Source organism: Lissotriton vulgaris, chromosome 7 (assembly GCF_964263255.1).
Source record: "Lissotriton vulgaris chromosome 7, aLisVul1.2, whole genome shotgun sequence".
Classification (NCBI taxonomy): Eukaryota; Metazoa; Chordata; class Amphibia; order Caudata; family Salamandridae; genus Lissotriton; species Lissotriton vulgaris.
This window is the reverse complement of record NC_141695.1, coordinates 175,839,760-175,859,264: the sequence shown is the minus strand read 5'-3', so window position 1 is coordinate 175,859,264 and position 19,505 is coordinate 175,839,760. Positions and strand designations below refer to the sequence as shown.

Genomic DNA, 19,505 nt, shown 5'->3' with positions numbered 1-19,505 from the left:
CATAAGTAGTATATATATTGATACAAAGAAATTCACACATAGGCATATGCTATAGATTTGTGTTTTGATTATGATGGTTATGTAGGAAAGAGCCAACTCAAGCAATCTTCTGAAGATAAGATAGTTATCTGTGAATCTTATGTTTGGCGGTGATAAATTGCATAGTTTGGCTACCTAAACAGAGAAAGATGTACCAATGATATTTTTTTCTTGTATGTTGAGGTTTTGCGGCGAGGTGTCAATCTGAAACAGAGGTTCCTTTGTTGTATGCATTTAGTGATTTTGTGCCCAACAAAAATTGGTCCTGTTCCTTGTATTGCTTTGTGGGTGATACAAAGCAGCTTGACTATGGATCGTCTGGCAACCACTAACTTATGTAGGGCCCTTAAGGCAGGGGAGATGTGTGTTTGTGGCTCTACATGTATGAATAGTCTAGCAGCAGAATTATTACTTTGTTGTAGTCTTTTCATAGTTGATAAAGATGATCTGTGTTAGAGGCATTGTCACAATCAAGTTTAGACAGTACAAAAGAGAAAGTAGCATGGACTTGTGTGGAAATCCTGGGTGGAGAAGATGCGGCGCAGAGTTTTCATAGTATCTTGCTAACTTATCCACTTGGGCATTCATTGATAGCTTGGAGTTCATAGTAATTCTAAGGTTTCTTGCTTTCTTGGATACGTTAGGAGGTGTCCCAGGTTGTCAGGCCTAGTGCCGAGTGGGTCATAATTTTTGCAAACGTCACATGTGAGTATTTCATTTTTGAAAGCATTCAATTTAAGATGGCTCCATGTCATCCACTCATCAACGGCTCTGAGGTAACTGAAGATTTTGAGTTTCCAATGTCTTAGGGGCTTTTCAGTTTAAGACGTATTTGTGTGTCATCTTTGTAGTTATACCATATGAGCTGAAATCTATTGATCATTGCTGGTAATACCTTCCTGTAGATGCTGAAAAACATGGGTGAGATGATAGAGCCTTGAGGGACCCCTGATTTTGTGAAGTACGGGTTGGATGAGAAAGGGGGCGTATGGATGACATTTGTTCTGCTTTGAAGATAGGATGTGATTCAGCGGAGAACAGTCCCCTCTATTCCAGCTTCGTAGAGTCTTTGGATTAGAGTGTCTTGATTAACTGTGTTGAAGGACACTGAAAGGTCCAAGAGAAGTAGTGCAGTCACCTTGTTCCGGTCTACTGTGTTTTTAAGGTCATCCCAAATGGTGATGAGGGCAGTGCTTTCTGGATGCAATAATTTTTGGAAATCGGAAAGTATAGAGTTATCTTAAATGGATTGTGAGATCTGGGTGAAGGCTGCTCTTTCTATCAGTTTGCCCAGGAAAGGTCCACTTGTAATTGGTCTGTAGTTGTTTGGGTCATGTGGGTCCAGATTTGTTTTCTTTAATAATGTGTGTATGTATGCTTTTTTAAAGTCTTCTGGAACGATTCCTATAGTTAAATAATTATTGATGATTGTTCTGACTGATGTTGTAGTAGAGGTAGTTAAAAGATATTTTTGAAGATTTGTGGTGGATATAGGCCAGTAGAGCAGCTGGCGGACCTGCTTGCTTTGACAAGATACATACATTTAGTTTCTGATAGTTGTTTGAAGGAACGCAGAGCCTGGGTTAGTCTACCATTAAAGGGGATGTAGGAAATGGGTTGGTGCTGTTGTTTTTTCTTTGTTTTAAAATTGAGTCCAACATGCCTACTTTAGTTGTGTAATGATTTGTCAGTTTAACGGTAAATTATTGAGAAATGAGATGTACTCCTTCTGTATATACAATGAAAGCATACATGTTAGTAATGGCAATAATGTTTCTATTGATTGCTGTTTAAAAATGAATATTTATAAATTAAACTAATATATTTAAATTATTTGATTCACAATCAACTTGCTAAGTTAATGTGTTTTAAAATATTATTTTATTTTTTCAGGTTAATAATAACTACTTTAAATTAATTTGCCATTATGTTGTACATTAAACTATTGTATTATATTTTTGAGGGATAATACAGTTTAATAATGTATTCAATCTTTTGCATTGAGATATCTCCACCAGAGATGAAAATCTATTAGTAGTAGCTTTACACACTCTGCTGATTTCACGCAGTAGATATTTCTAAGCTTGGACCGCGATGTAAACCTCCATTCCGGAAAGGTCAATAACAAAGTGTAGGAGTCAATAGAAATGTGAGTAATATTTACTTTTTGGAGTCTAGTCCATAGTGTTTTCCTAAAATTATAAAGGTTTGCTCACACAGTGCTAAATTGTGCAAACTTTAATAGGAGTGGGCCTGCATTTCTAAAGAATAGAACTCTCTCCCTTGTGAATGCCTTGTAAATGATCCTGGATTGTATCTCAGTGCTCCCGGTCAAGTTCAGAGCTCCACTGCTCACTTGCTAGCTTCACACTATATAAAAATCCTTAAAAAACATAAACATTGCAAGCTTGAAGTTTTAGCTACAGGCGGTAAAGATAAGAGAGGGTAGCAGGATTTACAGATGTGGGCAACCTATGGTTAGCAACAACAATGGACAAAGAAAGTCAATCAAAAGTAATATACGTTGGTTTATCAATTAAATGAATTCACATAAAGGCACGACGATTCAAAGAAATAGCTTTATTGAGACACATCACAAACAATATTTAAATGTCACATGAGCAATAACATTGAAGCCTTGTCTGGGGAACATGAGCAAGTTAAATTTGTGCAAAATGAAATGTCAATTTCCTATGTAGATCTAAAACAATGATAATGGCACACAATAGAAAGAACACATGCGTCAATAAAGATTGAAGCTCAAGTAGGATGCACACAAAATCTTGTATTTGTTGAAAATGTATAAAGTCTAAGAGAGGGATGTGATGATGCTCTTGTAATATGAAAGTGCTAGGCACTTACACATTCGTATTGGAGGAAAGGATCTGCTGGAGTTCAGTTATTGTACATTTTCTAGTGTTGAATAATTCAAACAAGCTGTCTGATAGTATGGTTTAGTATTTCTTTAAATTTTAGTAGAAAATTATCATAGTTCATTGGGCCCCAAATCCGTAACTATGAAACAAGTTGTAAAAAGTGGTCACAAATTGTGGACTGCCATCTCTGGTTTTGTTATGCGGATTGTGTTCTAATAGGTTGTTTACTGAAATCTCCAGTTTCAGGAGATCTGAAAACGGCCTACCTTACGAATATTACTTTTGTAGCTCGATAGTTACGAATCTATGTGATTGGCTACAAACACAGTGATGGTGGTCTGCAACGAACATCAGACCACCATCCTTGTGTATGCCGTCCCAAACAGAAAACTTTTTTTAATAAAAAGGTGCCCGCTTTCCTTAAAGGAACAGATGCGGTTTTAAATAATTCAGAGCTTATTTACAAGCCCCTTGAGCCACCGGTGCATCACTTTTTTTGACGCACCGGCGGCGCAGTGTCCTGACCCATATTTAGAAGCCACGCAAATCCAGCCAGCGTGGCTTTTCATGGCCTTGTAAATGTGGCTTCTTTTCACACATCACTTTTTGTGAAATAGGTGTGCTATGTGTGTTGTTGTCGGTGTTCCCATGCAACATCCATGTATTCTGCCACATTCCCAGATTTACAATATTTCGTAAAGCTGGGAATGCGTCAGAATCCTACGCCTCCCCAGGGGAGGAGTAAGGAGTCGCAATGAAGAGAAATACTTTTATTTCTTCTTATTTTTTTCCTCTTTCAAGGTGTACCTTCCTGCACAAAAACAATCATTCGAGCAATGCGGGCACCCTTGCACCGTTGTGCAATGGTGCCTGCGTTAAGCATGGCAGCCAATTGTGCGCCAGTGCGGACGAAAGAAAGGACGTGTCATATCGCAGTAAATATTATGCATCCCTGTGCTTTTGAAATGATGCAGCTCAGCGTAGGAAAATTGCTTGCGGTGCCGCGCTGCTTCATTTTGTTGTAAATAAGGCCCTGAATTTTCCATTTGGAAAGACATTGAGAGGAGCAGGCAGTTGCCTGATGGGTCACTGCCTGCTCCTAACAAGGTCATCAGGCACAATTTCCACACAGGAAGTTGTCTAACCAGGGCAGTTTCACCTTTGCAACATTGTTACTAACTTCTTTCAGTAGCCGGTAACATTTAACTATTACAGAATTCCTGAAGAGAGTTTGTAACAAATTGTAGTTTTGCAACTGAGATTTTTTGTTGCAAACTATTGATGCATATCGCCTTGATTCGCCGTTAGGAGAGGATACCCCTTTTTGCCCTCCTTCCTAAATGTGATTCAGCGTGTGTCCCAAAACCCATTTTGCAGTTCGGAAAGCTTTTTTTCAAATGCATGAATCGTGGGGTTTACAACCAGAATGCTTTATAACATTGGGACCTCTTTGCCTGTTTGTCCTTTAGGGCCAGATGTATCAAAGGGTTTTGTCCATTCTGTGTCTATGGGAAAATGTGTTCATACATAAGGCCCAAAATGATTATTTGTATTTTGAAATTAGCACTACGTTTTGTTAAATTGAAAAACAACACTTTCAAATTAAACTGCAACTAAACCGACCATCATCAGCAAGATGTTTGAACGAATTCATGTTAACCTTCTAGCAGGGCCCGACTGAGAACGCAAACCAGCCCTGGCAATTAAGTCGGACCGGACCGAGGAGCGGGGGAGAGAGTGGGAAGTATGACGTGCTGGTGGGAAACACTGCTACTGCTTTTATTACAAGGGGGTGATATTGCAGCACCGCTGCAAAACCAGACCCCAGTAACGAAAACCCTGGCCACCTTTCCAGCCCACCAGGAAAACGCCCGGTGCCCGCTATGGCAAGTCCGGCCCTGCCTCATAAACAAAGTACCTGAACATCACCCTCTTAATGACAAAGATGAAAAAGAAGGAAATGTTCCACAATATTGAAGCACTTCTAAAGGGGACTGAAGTCCAGGTTACATGTCTCACTGGGTGGTGGGTACAGGGAACCAAGAACATGACCTTACGCAGTGGAGGCCCTGTCAAAGAAACAACCTTTGTAGCTACACATTTTACTTTACTATGTTCAAACATTCTCCATGTTTTTCTGTCACCTGGCTGTGTTCCTGTAAATGGAAAGGTTCAAGTTGTCAGATACTTCTTACATTTCAAGTAGGATTCATCAATACCTTGAGTTTTGGGTACATTTCTCGAATAGAACCCATGGAATGAGAAGGCTTTCCTCCATCTTTGTGGTTGCACTCCCGGAGAGTATGTTCATTCCAGTTTTTGGGCATGGCGGACATTTCCTGCGTGTCATGCTTTTTGGTGCAGAACACAAGCAGTGGAGGCCACCGTCTATAGATGGAGGATTTCTGCCACCTTTTGTTTGAAATACCTTATGACTAAATTTTAAAGATGACAAACATGTAACATGCATTTGACTCATTCGTACTTCACCCTGCTCCTCAACTGCGCTCAAACTGACTTTTTTCGGAATGTACATCTTGCATATGATATTGTCTCCCATTGGAAGGCACATGTCTACTATGGAGAGCATGACGTGCTTGCTCAGTACATGTCTCTTCTCCAACATTTTGATTCTCATACATAGGGCAAGGATTTTTTGTGGGTCCTGTTTGCTAACATGTTCACCATTGGCCGTATTGTTTAGACTCCACCACACCTTTGCCTTTCCTTGGCTCTTTTCAACAACTCAAGATGTCGGTGACATGGAGTGGCAATAGCACATAATCACAATTCTTTATGTTGTAATGCCTGATGATTTTACAAAATAGCCAAGCATCAAACCATCATGCCACCTCCTCACCAGTCATACTTTAATCTTGGCAACAGGCATGGTCACAACACATGGTGAGGCAATCGTGTGTCCTGGCCTTGGCAGGATACACCAATGGATATGTAAAGTTATTGTCTCCCTAAATCATTCCTACATCATTTGTACCAGTGTAAAAGTCATTTTAAGTTAGGAGTACTCTGCAATAAACCCTTGCATGCAGACACTGAAAACAAAGTGTTGATATATATGTTCTCTCATGAGGCACTTCTTGGATAGAATCAAGTCCTGCACCAGAGACTGTACCGCTCAAAACTTTATAGATCCATTGGCATTTGTCTTAGTATCTCTAGTTTTACTTTGTATTGAGTAGATGGTTAGCTGACTGCATGCATTGTCTTCGTCGTCTAGGGTCCTCAATCATACAATGAAGCATTCATATCAAATACCACTTAGATCCCAGATTAAGTCTTCAGAAAACATGGTGCCGGGGTATAATGACCTCGCAGCCGGGCCCTGTGGGTCAAATGTGTACGGATGCCATCCTATGAGTTTGTGTTGGTTTAAAAGTATGAGGTCACTATTGCTGGTCTTGGTCCATGGCTCCCGCAGAGAAGATTTCTGCTCCTGTTCCTTCATCATCATTCAGAATTTTCAGTGATGTCACTGACCGATGATGCATTCTCCTTGTACACTACAGCTCAAAGAGCCATGATTTGGTCTACAAATACCAACATTGAAACTAAGAATTACCACAGTTCCACTGCACAAAACAGTCCTTTTACCAGTATGTTGAACAGTTATAGTAGCCGGTTTTGGAAAAACATCTTGTGATGTTTAGAGTGCCACATTTGTTCAGCCAATGACATCACGGAGCACAATACTGGCAAGATGGTCTAGATGAAGTTCAGTTTAGCCTTTTCAAGACAAAGCGTAGCTGGACCATCGAATAACACCCTGTGTTTAGGCCTACATTGGCAAAATGTCTTCTGTCTGCTTAGACCCTGGTGTGGGGCATTTCCTCAAATGCAGACTTGAATACTTGAAGCAGGGACTTCCTTATAATAACATTGAATTCATGCCCTATAAAGACATAGAGGATTGGATTGATACAGCTGTTAAACATGGCCAGGCACTTGGAGAGTGGGATGGCCACATAATAAACAAGTGGCGGGAGGTGGCTGACAGTTATCCGTGCCAGAGCTAAGCCGTGGTAGGGCAACCAACAGAGAAAGAACGAGAAAACAACCCCAGTGATGACCAGTAGCGGCCTGTTGGATCTGTTCAGGCGTTTCTTTTTGATGGAAAAAATTATGATTGCGTAGGAAATTAAGATGATGGTCAAAGGAATAAGAAACTGATAGAGGAAGAGGCAAACTGTGAAGACATCAGCCTCCTGCTGTTCCCAGTCTTCGAAGATATCCACGTTCTTGCAGGTGCTGCGGTTGTGCGCCGTGGACATCTCTGAGAACATGAAAGAGCCCGGGACAAGGGTGATTGAGAGAGTCCAAATAAGCAAGCAGACGGTGGTGATCAGCTTGTTTGTTCTGTAGTTCTGAGACCACACTGGGAAGAGCACTAGGATGCATCTGTCGATGCTGATGGCGCTCAAGAGCAGAATGCTGGTGTTGATACTGAGTCCGAAGGTGCAATTGAGCAACTTGCAAGTTACTGAGCCAAAGGGCCAGTTGAGGTCCAGGGCCAGGTACAGGAGGGTGGCCAAGATCAGGAAAGTGGAGATGAAATCTGCAATAGCCAGGTTCAGGAACCAAATGGTGTTGATGGTCTTCCTGAGCTTGCACCCAGTGATCCAGATGACAGTCCCATTGCCAGTCACCCCCATCAGAAGAATAATGCTGAACATCACTGCAGTGACAATCTTCATGGTGTTTTGAAGCTCAGCGTATTCGCTGTAGAGGGAGGTTCCATTGGTTGTATTTAATCCAATAGCAGCCATTTTCATTCTGGAAAGAGAAATATTAAAGTGTGAATATCATGGAAAGTTTAATGGGTGAAGAAGGCAAGAAAAGGCTCAAACATAAGTGACAAGCGCATATGCATCCTAAACTGATAACAAATGTTTTGGTGATGCTCATGGATATTGATATTTCTATGTATAGAAAAGTGCCTCATTAGTTGACATTGAAACCACTCTTGTAGGCCCGGCCCTTCTTTCCATGAGTTCCAGAAACTACGGGGCATATTTACAAGCCCTTATCGGCACAGGAATGTCACTTTTTGCAAATTTCCTGTGACAATAGAGGCTTGCCTTAGTTACAAGGCAGTGTTAAGCCACTTAGCGTGGCTTAAGGCCCCCTTTTACACAACACTTAGCATGAAAGGGGTGGGCAATATGTGTTGTGGTGGGCGTTTCGAAGACCCATTGATTTTGATGTAGCCCCCTATTTATAAGAGTAGCGTAAATAGGACTCAACCCTAAAAAATATGGTGAAACTAGGAGAAATGCTTTATTTGTCCTCGTTCGTGCTGTTTCAATGTGTGCTGCATTGTGCAGCAAACAGCAAAACACCATGAATGATTGTTTATGTGCAGGAAGATGTCCCTTCCTTCACATAAATATTCATTAAAAAAATTAGGACTTGCAACTTCTATGTAAATGCGACGCATCCCTGCATTTCTTAATTGACAGAGCGCAGCTTTAGCAATTTTGGAGTGAACCTCTGCTTTTTCACTTTCCTGTAAATATGCCCCAGCATCTCTTTTCTCTTGCTAAGCATGTCGGTTTAGAGGTTTTCAGTGTCAGACCCTTCACGAGCGTTCCAGGGACCTATTGTTTCTGGGTATTGGGAATTCATTTTGGAATATTGGTCTATTGGTTATTGTTAGATCTGGGGGTCTCTAGTTGGCAGAGGTAGGTGCCAATGTCCAAATAGGGACCCTTGCTTCTAGTCAGGGCAAGGGGGATATACTCTTTAGATAATCCCTGCTCACCCCCTTGGTAGCTTGGCACGAGCAGACAGGCTTATCAAAGGCAATGTGTAAAGTATTTGTACCAACACTCACAGTAACACAGTGAAAACACAACAAATGGACTCCATACCAGTTTAGAAAAATAAAGGATCTTCGGGTCCAGTGGCCCCACAATGTCGATGTCCACCCGCTCGAAAGAGGTGTTCACCACAGGAAAGGGTTGGAGTGGTGCCTTGCACTTTCCTCCGCTCTTGCCCCTTGCCCGACAAGTCTGGCAAGTCCTACAGAATGTATCGACGTGCTTCCTCATCTGGGGCCAGAAGAAGTGTGTGACAAGCCTTTGGAAGGTCTTGTCCTGCCCCAGATGTCCTGCGAGAGGCATGTCATGAGCCAGACCCTTAAGGAAGGCCCTGAAGCGCTCTTGTGCCACCAGCACATGGGCTGCACCGGGCTCAGCGACCTAAGGCTCACTATAGAGTAACCCATCTTCCCAGTAAATGAGATGATCCTTGGACTCGCCACCAGCTGCCTGGTCTGCAGCCTGTTGCCGCACACCAACGAGAGAAGGGCATTCCATCTGCGCCTTTGCAAAACTCCTCCCTGGAGGGGCCACCTTCTTGCTGCCAATGGGTCAGCACAGGTAGGTCCCCCAGTTCGGCCACCTGTTCCCCTGTACGCTCCAGGGGATCCCCCTCAGGTTCTGCTCCTTCCTGGACCGTGGGAACGGTTGGGGCTGGTTTCCCATTCCCATTCCCCCTGCCCCTACTCTTCTAGGCAGGCCCTTGGGCCACTGTTTCAGGCTCCAGGTCTGCTGAATCACCCCTACTGGCTGCCATAGACCGAGTGGTCAAACAGATCCACTCAGGCGGACCCAACATCTCCAGATGAGCCAGGTGTTCCACCTCTTTTCATGGGGAACTCTCCAGGTCATTTCAAAGCAGACATTCTACTGGCATGGATGGACTCACAACACCCTTCAACAGACCTGAGACCCCCCTCCACTCAAAGGGAACCTGTGCCACCTTGCAGAGGTGCACCGAGTTGTCAGCTGCAACTACTGGTTAAGTACGTTGGGAATGTCCTGCTCTTCAGACACCCACTGACACCTTGTAGATGGCACACTGGCTCCAGTGTCTCTCAGAGCCTCCACCCTCCTCCCATTGATGGTCACCCACTGCCCGTATTTCTTAGTGTTCTCTGGCTGATAGGTTTCCTGGACCATCTCTCGGTCTCCTAAAGAGACAAGGGTCATTACGGTTGGTCCGTCCCCTTCACTGGAAATTAAATCCTCTCCCAAAGCTACACTCACTAAACCCGGTTTTGGAGCACCAGTGGGTGCTTGAGATTTCTTTGGGCAAATAGGGGCAATGTGTCCCACCTCATTGCAGTGATAGCAGGTAGGGGGACCCCTGTTGCCCTGCCTGCCCCTAGGGTACCAGGTTGATTTAGGTTTGGGGGGCTGGGACTCCTTTCCCTGGGAACTCTTTTGGGGCCCTTGAAAGAACTCCTTTTGGTTACCCTTGTCCCCCTCACTCTTCTGCTGGGGACCCTGCCCACCTTTGGCTGTGGTACCCACAATTCCTCTGTGGTCCCTGGTACTGGTCCACCGGTCTGCCTCCTTAGCAAGCTCAATGGGGTCCGTCAGCTTGCTGTCTAAAAGATGCTGGTGCAGCTCTGCAACACATAGACTACTCAAATGCTCCCAATTAATTAAATATAACAACCCCTTATAATCATTTACTCTGCTGCCCTTTATCCAACCTTCCAGTGCACGTGTGTAGAGATTCACACACTCCATCCAAGTCTCAGACTCTTTCTTCTTGGAGTTTCTAAACTGTGGAATATATTGTTCTGGAGTAAGTCCATACCTGAGACATAGGGCCTCCTTCATATTGGGATAGGTCATGGCACCTGCTAAATCTAAGGGCTCTAGAGCACTCCTCCCAGAAGACTGAGAATGTTTCCACAGGCCCGCCCCCCAGAGCTGTTCAAGCACACCATTCATTCTCAAACCAATCGCATAAGAGTGAACCAGTCATAGATATCCTCACTCCTATTATAATTCTGTACCAAATCCTTGGGGATATATACTTTACCCCCCTGTCGTGGCTGTGCGCTACCACCATTTGAGCCGGACTCCGCCTGCTTGGCCTTAATATCCAGCTCCCTCATGCTCACTTCATGAGCCAAAAGCAATTTCTTTTCTTCCAGGGCATGAGCGTTCTTGCTTTCTTCTGCCGCCCATTCTTTTTCTTTTTCCAATTGCTTCATCTTCATCCTAATGACTTCAAGTCATGGTCTCTCACTGTTTGATTCCCCTCTAACTCTTCTGGAGTTAAACCGCTACTGGAATGGTTGCTGCCAGGCCTTAAGCTTGGTCTGCTCATGGGCAGATCTTGGTGCTGAAAACCATTACTTCCACTTGCACCATTACCCTCTTGGGCCTCCCACGAGGCCTTCAAGACTCTCTGCAGCTCATCCTTCCCAGAGCTGCTTTTCATGGGGAAACTAAAATCTTTGCAGAATTGTTTAAGCTGATCAACTTTGCATGAATACAGATCCTCAATGCAAAACTCCAATTCTGCTGGCTCACTTGTTGCCTTCCCATTCTGAGACATGATGCTTTTGAAGAGTTACTCAAAAATAGAACCAAAAAATCAAAACACAGTATGTGGTTGCGTAGTGGTCTGCACTAAACTAGTGATGTACATCAATTACTGTGGGTCAAGTACAAATAAAAGTTCAAATCCTCACCGCTGACCAGCAATGTCTGGGGGTCTCTAGTTGGCAGTGGTAGGTGCCAATGTCCAAATAGGGAACCTTGCTTCTAGTCAGGGCAAGGGGGATGTACTCTTTAGATAAACCCTGCTCACCCCCTTGGTAGCTTGGCACGATCAGACAGGCTTATCAAAGACAATGTGTAAAGTATTTGTACCAACACTCACAGTAATTCAGTGACAACACCACAAATGGACTCCACACCAGTTTGGAAAAATAAAGTATCTTTATCTAAAGTACACAAGACCAAAACGCCAAATATCCAACATGGACTGTTCAAGAATATGATTTTCAAAGAGTTCTAGGGTTTGCGTCAAAATAATCCACAGTTGCATCACTTTTAGCCCAAAGTACCTGGAGGTTCGACAAAAGTCCCAAGCGGCAACTGCAGTGGTGAAAAACAGGCGATGTGTCACTTCTGAGACCCTGGGGAGGCGATCCGACAGCCCCGCTGCACACAGCGGGTGAATTGCGACAAATCCGGTCTGTATGGGAAGCGATGCAATACTTTGTGTGGATTCCGACGCGCAGGTTCTTCGGTAGGATGTGTCTCGCACAGGCACGATCCGACAGTCTTCGGGCGGCGATGATCTTCGGTGCAGCGGTGATGCGCAACGCAGCGTTGATCTTCTTCTGCCGTGGCCCCTCAATGCGCTTGCGCTGGACTCTGCGACGTTGTTCGCAGTGACGGGATGCGGTCCACAAGCAAGCGGCGCAACAGTTTCTCTCAGTGACGACAGGCTCTGCGATGATACTCGCAGCGACAGGAATCTTCCCGCACGATGCGTCGGTTCTTGCAGCGGCAACAGGCGCTGCGACGATCTTTGCTGCGACGAGAATTCTCTGGCACCATCAACAATGCGCTCAGCAAGAGAGCGATGCATGCAAATTGTAGATCTTCTTCTTTTCTTGTTGTCCAGCTCCCCAAACAGCAGAAAACAACCTCCAGAGGCCCCACAAATGGATCAAGTACTCTAGGCAGGTCAGAACTCACACAGCAGAGTTCAGGGGGGAGCTGGGGGTGAAGTGCTTTCGTTTCTGGGACTTCTTAACAGGAGGCCAGCTCTCCTCAGGCCCTTGGATATATCTTCAAGCAAGGGGACCCAGCAACAGCAAACCCCTTCTCCTCTCCTTGGCAGAAAAGCAACTGTAGGTCAGCCTTACAGCCGGTCAGTCCTTCTTCTTCAGCCTTCGAGCTTTCTCCTTGGCAGAGGTTCCTTCTTGATTCCAGGATGATCTAATTTTCTGGGGTCTGGGTTTCCCTTTTTATACCAATATTTCCTTTGTTCTCGGAAGGCAGAGAGACCTTTGCCTTGTCCAAACTATTTCTGGTCAGTTCTGGAGCGCTTTATTTACATGACTCCATCTTACCTTTGAGAGAGAGGGGCAGGGTCGCCAGCCGCCCATCAGGGGGTAGAGCCAGCATTGTGGAAGGCAGGCACAGCCCTATTCAGGCCTAAGTGCTATCCCCACCCAACACTCAAGATGCAGATGAAGCTATCCCAAGCCTGTGCTGACCCAGCCAGCCTCCTGGAGCCACCCCAGCCCCTGTCACTCACAAACCAGACAGTCAATTCACAAACAGGCAAAGGCACACAGAAAGGTCAGACACGAAAACAGCCACTTTCTAAAAGCGCTGTTTTCAAACACAGGATTTAAAAACCATCCTTCCTAAAATATGGGTTATTAAATTCTGAGTTGAGGAATACCAGATTTCGATTTTCTATATTGCTCCTATGGAAAGATATGCAGGTAAACATTAAACACAGCATTCCCCATTCTAGCCTATGGGGAAGATAGCCTTTCAATAGTGAAAAACGAAAAAGGCTGTCATTCACTATCAGAGCATGTCACCCACACTAGTACATGCTCTACCTTTCACATAAACTGCACCCTGCCCGGGGGAAGGGGGTACCTTGGGCCTTCCATAGGGGTGGCTAATATGTACAGAAACTGAAGGGTTAGGCCTGGCCAGTATGGACACTGGTCAGGTCAGCATGACAGTTGGCAACTGCACACAGGCACTGCGGTGGCAGGCCTGAGACACCATTTTAGGGCTACTCATGTGGGTGGCACAATCAGTGCTGCAGGTCCACTAGTGGCATTTGAATCACCAGCAATGACACAGCCAGGGCACTTTAGTAGGGACCTACTGGTAAAACAAATATGCCAATCATGGTTAACCAATCACAATAACAATTGACCTAAGAAACACTTGCACTTTGACACTGATCAGCAGTGGCAAGGTGTCCAAAGCATCTAAACCAGGAAACAACGAAATCCAGCATCAAAAATACAGGAGGTAGAGGCAAAAAGTCAGGAGAAACTACACCAAAGATGCCAGGTCTAACAGTTATATTTAACATATTTTAGGTTACATCTACTTTGAGGCCTTCTTTCTATAGTAAGCATTAGGGTCCACTCAGACATTAATAGTTTTATTTCTATTTTACAGGTTCTGATGAGTTTTTAAACTCCTGTCATTATTAAATCTTTGTATATGTGGGCTTAGTGACTGTATAGCGTGCTGTAGTGTGTTTGAGCAGAAGTGAGAAGTGATGGAGGATGGTCAGAGAGTAGCAGCTCATGCTCCCTTATCTGACTCTAGACAGACCTTATAAGATTATTTTATGATGCTATCAGGCTTAATAACTGAAAAGCATTGGGAAACTACTTCATTCACATGCTGCTCACGACACAGACAATATTTTTTAGAAATGAAAATGCAAAATGTTACATGGTCACATCAAGGGAATGTTTTCTCTTGTGCAGAGGAGCACAAGGTTTAGGTGTCCACTGTGCAGTAGACCCTGCATGTTTTCAGTCTGTACTGTATACCTTGTACTATTTGCCTGGGTGACACTGTGCACTTATTTATTAATTCATTGATTTGGTTGCATTAATGAAGCGCTCCCCAGGGCTCTCTCTCCGCTCGGCCCAACTTTCCCTCACAACAGTACCACGGATCAAGAAAAGCAGAACAGGAGGATCCTCCATCTTCTGCCTCACGGCCAAGGCATGGAATTCCCTCCCTTTCCAACTCAGACAGAGTGCATTGCTCCCCAATGTCTTCAATGACCTCAAGAGCTGGCTCTTCGATGGAACTCAGGGAACCCCAAGAATCTGCTGACCCCTCCACCCCCCACCGAACCACCCCATCTCTCTCAGCACCTTGAGACCTGTTCCTGGCAAGGAGCTTGGGCAATAGAAACCCCTGATTGATTGATTGAGAGGTACACATGTAGTTAACACCTTTCTCAGGTGTATATTACATGACTTCTGAGTGCATGAGTGGTCTGTGTCCTTGTTACCTGCAAAGGTCGGCTTTGGATTCCATTTTAAATCACCTGGCTCCTAAATACTTTAAAGTTGCTGCAAACATCAGCATTGCCTATAGCAGTGCAGTGGAAGAGACAGGTCATCTCAAGAAAGAAGTCTTTGTTTCACTGTCCCACAGAGAAATCTAATGTTTCAAACTCTGCTCCAAACATGGGGGCTTTTGTCACTGGAAGAGTAGTTGTGCTAACCCATGAAAGAGAGCATCATACTGGTCCCTTTGTCTTGACACTGTACTCTGACATGTGGGAAAAGATTAAAATATGCCAGAGGGTGGTACAGCCAGGAAAGGTATACTGAGGGGGAGGATGCTTATGAAAAGTCACTGATCACTGGGTGACACAGGATAGAGTGAGCATCAGGACACAAGCAGTTAGGGCCATGGTTGAAGTCACATTAAGATGCTTTACAATTTACTGCCTTAGCCCTTAATGCCTCTTTTTTAAGGTTAAGGAAGAAGACATGTGAGCCTCTCTTGAGCCCAGCACTAGCAGTAATCCAAGCACACTAGGGCTGCAGGCCTTTCACATTCATCACTGAGACAGCATCCTAGCTGTGCTTGGATCGAGATGCCAACCTGGAGCAGAAGGTAGCATCCCATCCGGTGGAAATAATCCTGATGCTCATTGATGCGAAACACTGGCACCCTCCCAGGAGCAAATGAATGAAACTCACCAGACATAGCAGGTTTGCTCAGAAACAGAGTGAGATGTATTTATTGGTACCAAAAGCATACATCAATGCTAATTAGCAAGGAAGAAGTCAGATCTGCCACCTTAGACTGCTTCTTCCCAGAGTGACAAGTTTCTAGGTGTTATATACAGTTTGAAATGCCATGTCAGCGGAACTAGAATAAGGCACCAAGCCAAATATGGCTAACATGGATGTGCAATGTCTGCACCATGCAAATTGTAAACAGCCATGTATGGGCAGACCAGAAAGGCTGGCTCGGCAATGTGTAAGCATCTTGCACAACAGATTATGAAATATCATGTAGTCAGGACAAGCAAAGTACCTCTAAGGGGGTACAGAATAGCTTTTTGAAACTTGTCCAGTCAAGTTCAGATAGGAAGCCCTTTTGAGCTCCAAGCCGCATGTTAATGTGAAATATCTAATCATGATATCTTCTAAAGTGCATACAAATGAATTTGTGTGGATATTCATATATATTTTGCAACACTCATCCCCTGAGCTGAAGTGAAATGCTGTCTGAGAGCAGGGAGTCTGAAAGTGCAGTGAGAACCAGATAGTTGCTCTTCAAAACAAGGTAAGCATCTCAGAGTACAGCCACTTGGTCCATTGATGCCTTGGGTATTTACACAACATGCAGACACCTTGAGGCAGTGAATAGACGTTAAAACCTGGCTTGCTCTCTGGCATGGATGCACAACAGATTGTAGATGATTTTGGAAATTATATTTGTTGGATGACACAAGAAACACAGGATGAGCCTTGTTACTTTCCCAAGATGTGAGATCTCTGTCTCTTTCCTGGCATCTTAAAACCCTAACTCAAGCACTGGAACTATTTTTCACTACTAACATTTTTTGCTCATGTGTTTATTTTCAAAGTCCAAAGTAAATTGTTGTACACAATACCAACCCTGCAAAACAACAAAAATTATTTCGGTAAAAAGTTGGTTGCGTAATTTCTGAAATAGGCTTCCTTTTTAGGTTGTGCCTAGTGCAGCCCGCAAGCGTTGCTCTAGGAGAAGGGCTTCTTGGAATCGCGACAGCTTTCCTTGAAGCTCAGGCGTGTGGTGCTCACACGCTATTGGGCTTTGCATACATCTTTTAGCGCAGCGTGCATGCGCTGCTTAGGAGAAGGGCCTATTGGAATCGCTATCAGCTTTCCTTGAAGCTCATGCGTGTGGTGCTCACACGCTATTGGGCTTTGCGTGCATCTTCATAAAAAGACTGCACGTAATTGGACAAAGGCGGGTGCATGTCCCAACTTTGGATCTGCCCATGGCCTACGGCTTGCGAGAGCGAGCAGCAGTGCCATCTGTTTCCAATTATCGTGCCCAAGTCTTGCGGTTGTGTTAAATGTAAACAGATGGCGTCTTCAGACTGCTCCCGCATAGTACAGTAAGCAGTGCTTGCTCCCTTCTCTCAAGTTTACTTATCTTGCATTCACCCCGCTCGAGTTTTCTGCCTCAGGTATACTTGCTCATAAGTTCTGGCTGGTGCTGAAAAGCATGTGCTGTTTGCAAATTAACTTAATTAAAAACTCTTTTGTTGACGGCTTTGAAACCGGATGTTGGCAATTTATTTTTCACCCAAAATTTAAAAGATGCATGACAGTCTTAATTTAAACATTACATCCGATGCACAGAAAGCGCCATAAACCACAGGTAGTGATTGCAGTATCCGCAATAATTATTTTAAACCTATTATTTTAAACTTGAGAGAGGAAACGTCACAACTTAGCCCGCCTGTAAACAGCGCTGCTTGTGCCTTGCATGGTATGAAAGCTGCATGCATGAACCGCGCATCCTGCATTAAGCTGCAGCTGGCAATCAAACCCTTCCTGGAATTTAAAATGGTGAACCCAGCAGGAATGAAAAATTAATCTGATGCATTTTCAGTTAATTGAAGAAAAAAACATCTCGAACCGTCCTGCAAAGCATTCAATCACATTTCCGGTGACACTCTACCAACAGCGTGCCCGAATCAGTTCAAATATTTATGTATTTTTTATATTTATATTTGTGCCAGTATGTCACTTACATTCTTCTTAACTTGGTTAGTCCCCCCACTTATTTGTTTACGACTTGTGCTATGACCTCCATTGAGCCCTTAGGCAAGCAGCTCTGCTTCCATTTAAAAGCCTTCGGGCAAGCAGCTCATAGTGCTGCCATTGAGCCTTCGGGCCAGGTGCTCTTTTGTTATTATGAGCTCTCATAACCTGCACAGTCTGGTTGCAGAGCATAGGTCTGGGCGCTCATGTTCTGAGCACATAAGTGTAAGGACAAACCCCCGATAAACATGCAGAAAGCATATCAGTACATCTTACAGAAAGAGAGTATGTTGAGGCATTTTTGCAGAAAGTTGCCAAATGTTAGGGATAAGAAGTTTATTCTAACTCTTTTTTTTTAATTGTTTGCATTCTATTTCCTGTAGGCTTCCTTCTATGAATCCAGGATCACATGTTTCAGGGTGTTAGAAAAAAGCAATCATACCTGGATAAGTCCCAAGCCTCTGGCCAAGGGCAGCTTGCTTGCTACGTCATTCACCTAGCAGGCTACGTCATCCACCTCGCGCTCTACGTCCGCTCGCCCTTAGATGTTGGACATGCCCAGAAGTTCACTGCACACGAGCATGAATGCCCGATCAACTACCCCAGTGCACACCAGTTCATTGCACGCTGCAGGGATACACTGGGCACAACTGCATCCCATGCAGCTACTTCTCCAGAGACCACACTTCCAGTGAGTGCCACATCTCCCAGGGCACCCCTATCTTGTGCCTCACAGGACTCTCTACCACAGCACTACGCTGCACGCCAAACCGCGGCACTGGACGCCATGACCTCTAACAAGATCAAAATGCCCGGAGCGGTGAAGACAGACCCCGCGGCCCTGATGACCTTGCTGCACCTGCTGCCCTCCCCCACGGCCAACCTGGAGATACGGCACACCAGGGTAAATGGTTACGGGGTCTCACGGGGATGGGGATGGGGTGGGGGCACTGACTGCTGTGCCTGATGTCCGTCCACGCATGGGCAGCTCCGTAGCCCTGACCAGCTCCTGGACTATGATAGTTCTACAGACTTCGGCTGTAGGTAACAAGGACCCCCTGATGAGGATAGATATCCTGGGACAGGGTAAACAATATGTGAAAAATAACAATCCCAGGCATACACTGAGGAAAATACACAATAGATTCAACAAACAAACTAGTTCAGTTAGAAAAAATATTCATATTTAATTTGATAAAAAGGGGATAAAAAGTAAGTGCATTAGTCACAATTGATAAAAATAATGATACATATGTATTCACAAAACAGATTAAAAAGAAGTCAGATGGCATCCAGTCAACGCGTTTCGACATGTACAATATGCCTTCATCAGGACTTTAACCATCAACAAGCTCTGTAAAACATAATTATAACATAGTATTACTGTTATTGTAATCCTATCTGACTTCTTTTTAATCTGTTTTGTGAATACATATGTATCATTATTTTTATCAATTGTGACTAATGCACTTACTTTTTATCCCCTTTTTATCAAATTAAATATGAATATTTTTTCTAACTGAACTAGTTTGTTTGTTGAATCTATTGTGTATTTTCCTCAGTGTATGCCTGGGATTGTTATTTTTCACATATAGTTCTACAGACTTCACCAGGTCTGAAGTTGCTTCACACGCAGCACGAGCTCCCAGCCTCCGGCACACTGGCCCGCATGAGCTCTAGTCTGTAGTTGCACCGTGGCCTGCACTAACCCCCCACCAAAAAAGACTGGCTTGGACGACAGCCGAGCCGGTGGTACCCTCCGCAGGTTAGTAATCGCCTCCATCATACACACTGGTTTGTAGAAACGTCTTACCCCGTAGTTGCCCCAGCCTGCACTGCCCCCTCAGACACACTGCGGCCTGCACGCGCTTCATACCATGCAGATGCTCCGTGATCTGTTGCTCGTCACAAACTCCTCACCCAGCCTGCAGTTATAGGACCCGGATCCCCCAGCATGCTCCCAAGTCCCTCCTGATAAC

General features: G+C 44.4%; 1 protein-coding gene across 1 annotated transcript in view; it reads right to left on the bottom strand.

Moving 5' to 3' along the window:
* Window positions 1–2,602: 2,602 nt before the first annotated feature.
* LOC147701125 (chemerin-like receptor 1) overlaps window positions 2,603–19,505 on the bottom strand; it is a 581,279-nt gene continuing 564,376 nt past the window's right edge. The window contains exon 3 of the mRNA XM_086929892.1: window positions 2,603–7,706. Within this exon, the coding sequence (XP_086786018.1) occupies window positions 6,740–7,705 (966 nt within the window). The 5' untranslated portion in view covers window position 7,706 and the 3' untranslated portion in view covers window positions 2,603–6,739. The remainder of the gene's footprint in view (window positions 7,707–19,505) is intronic.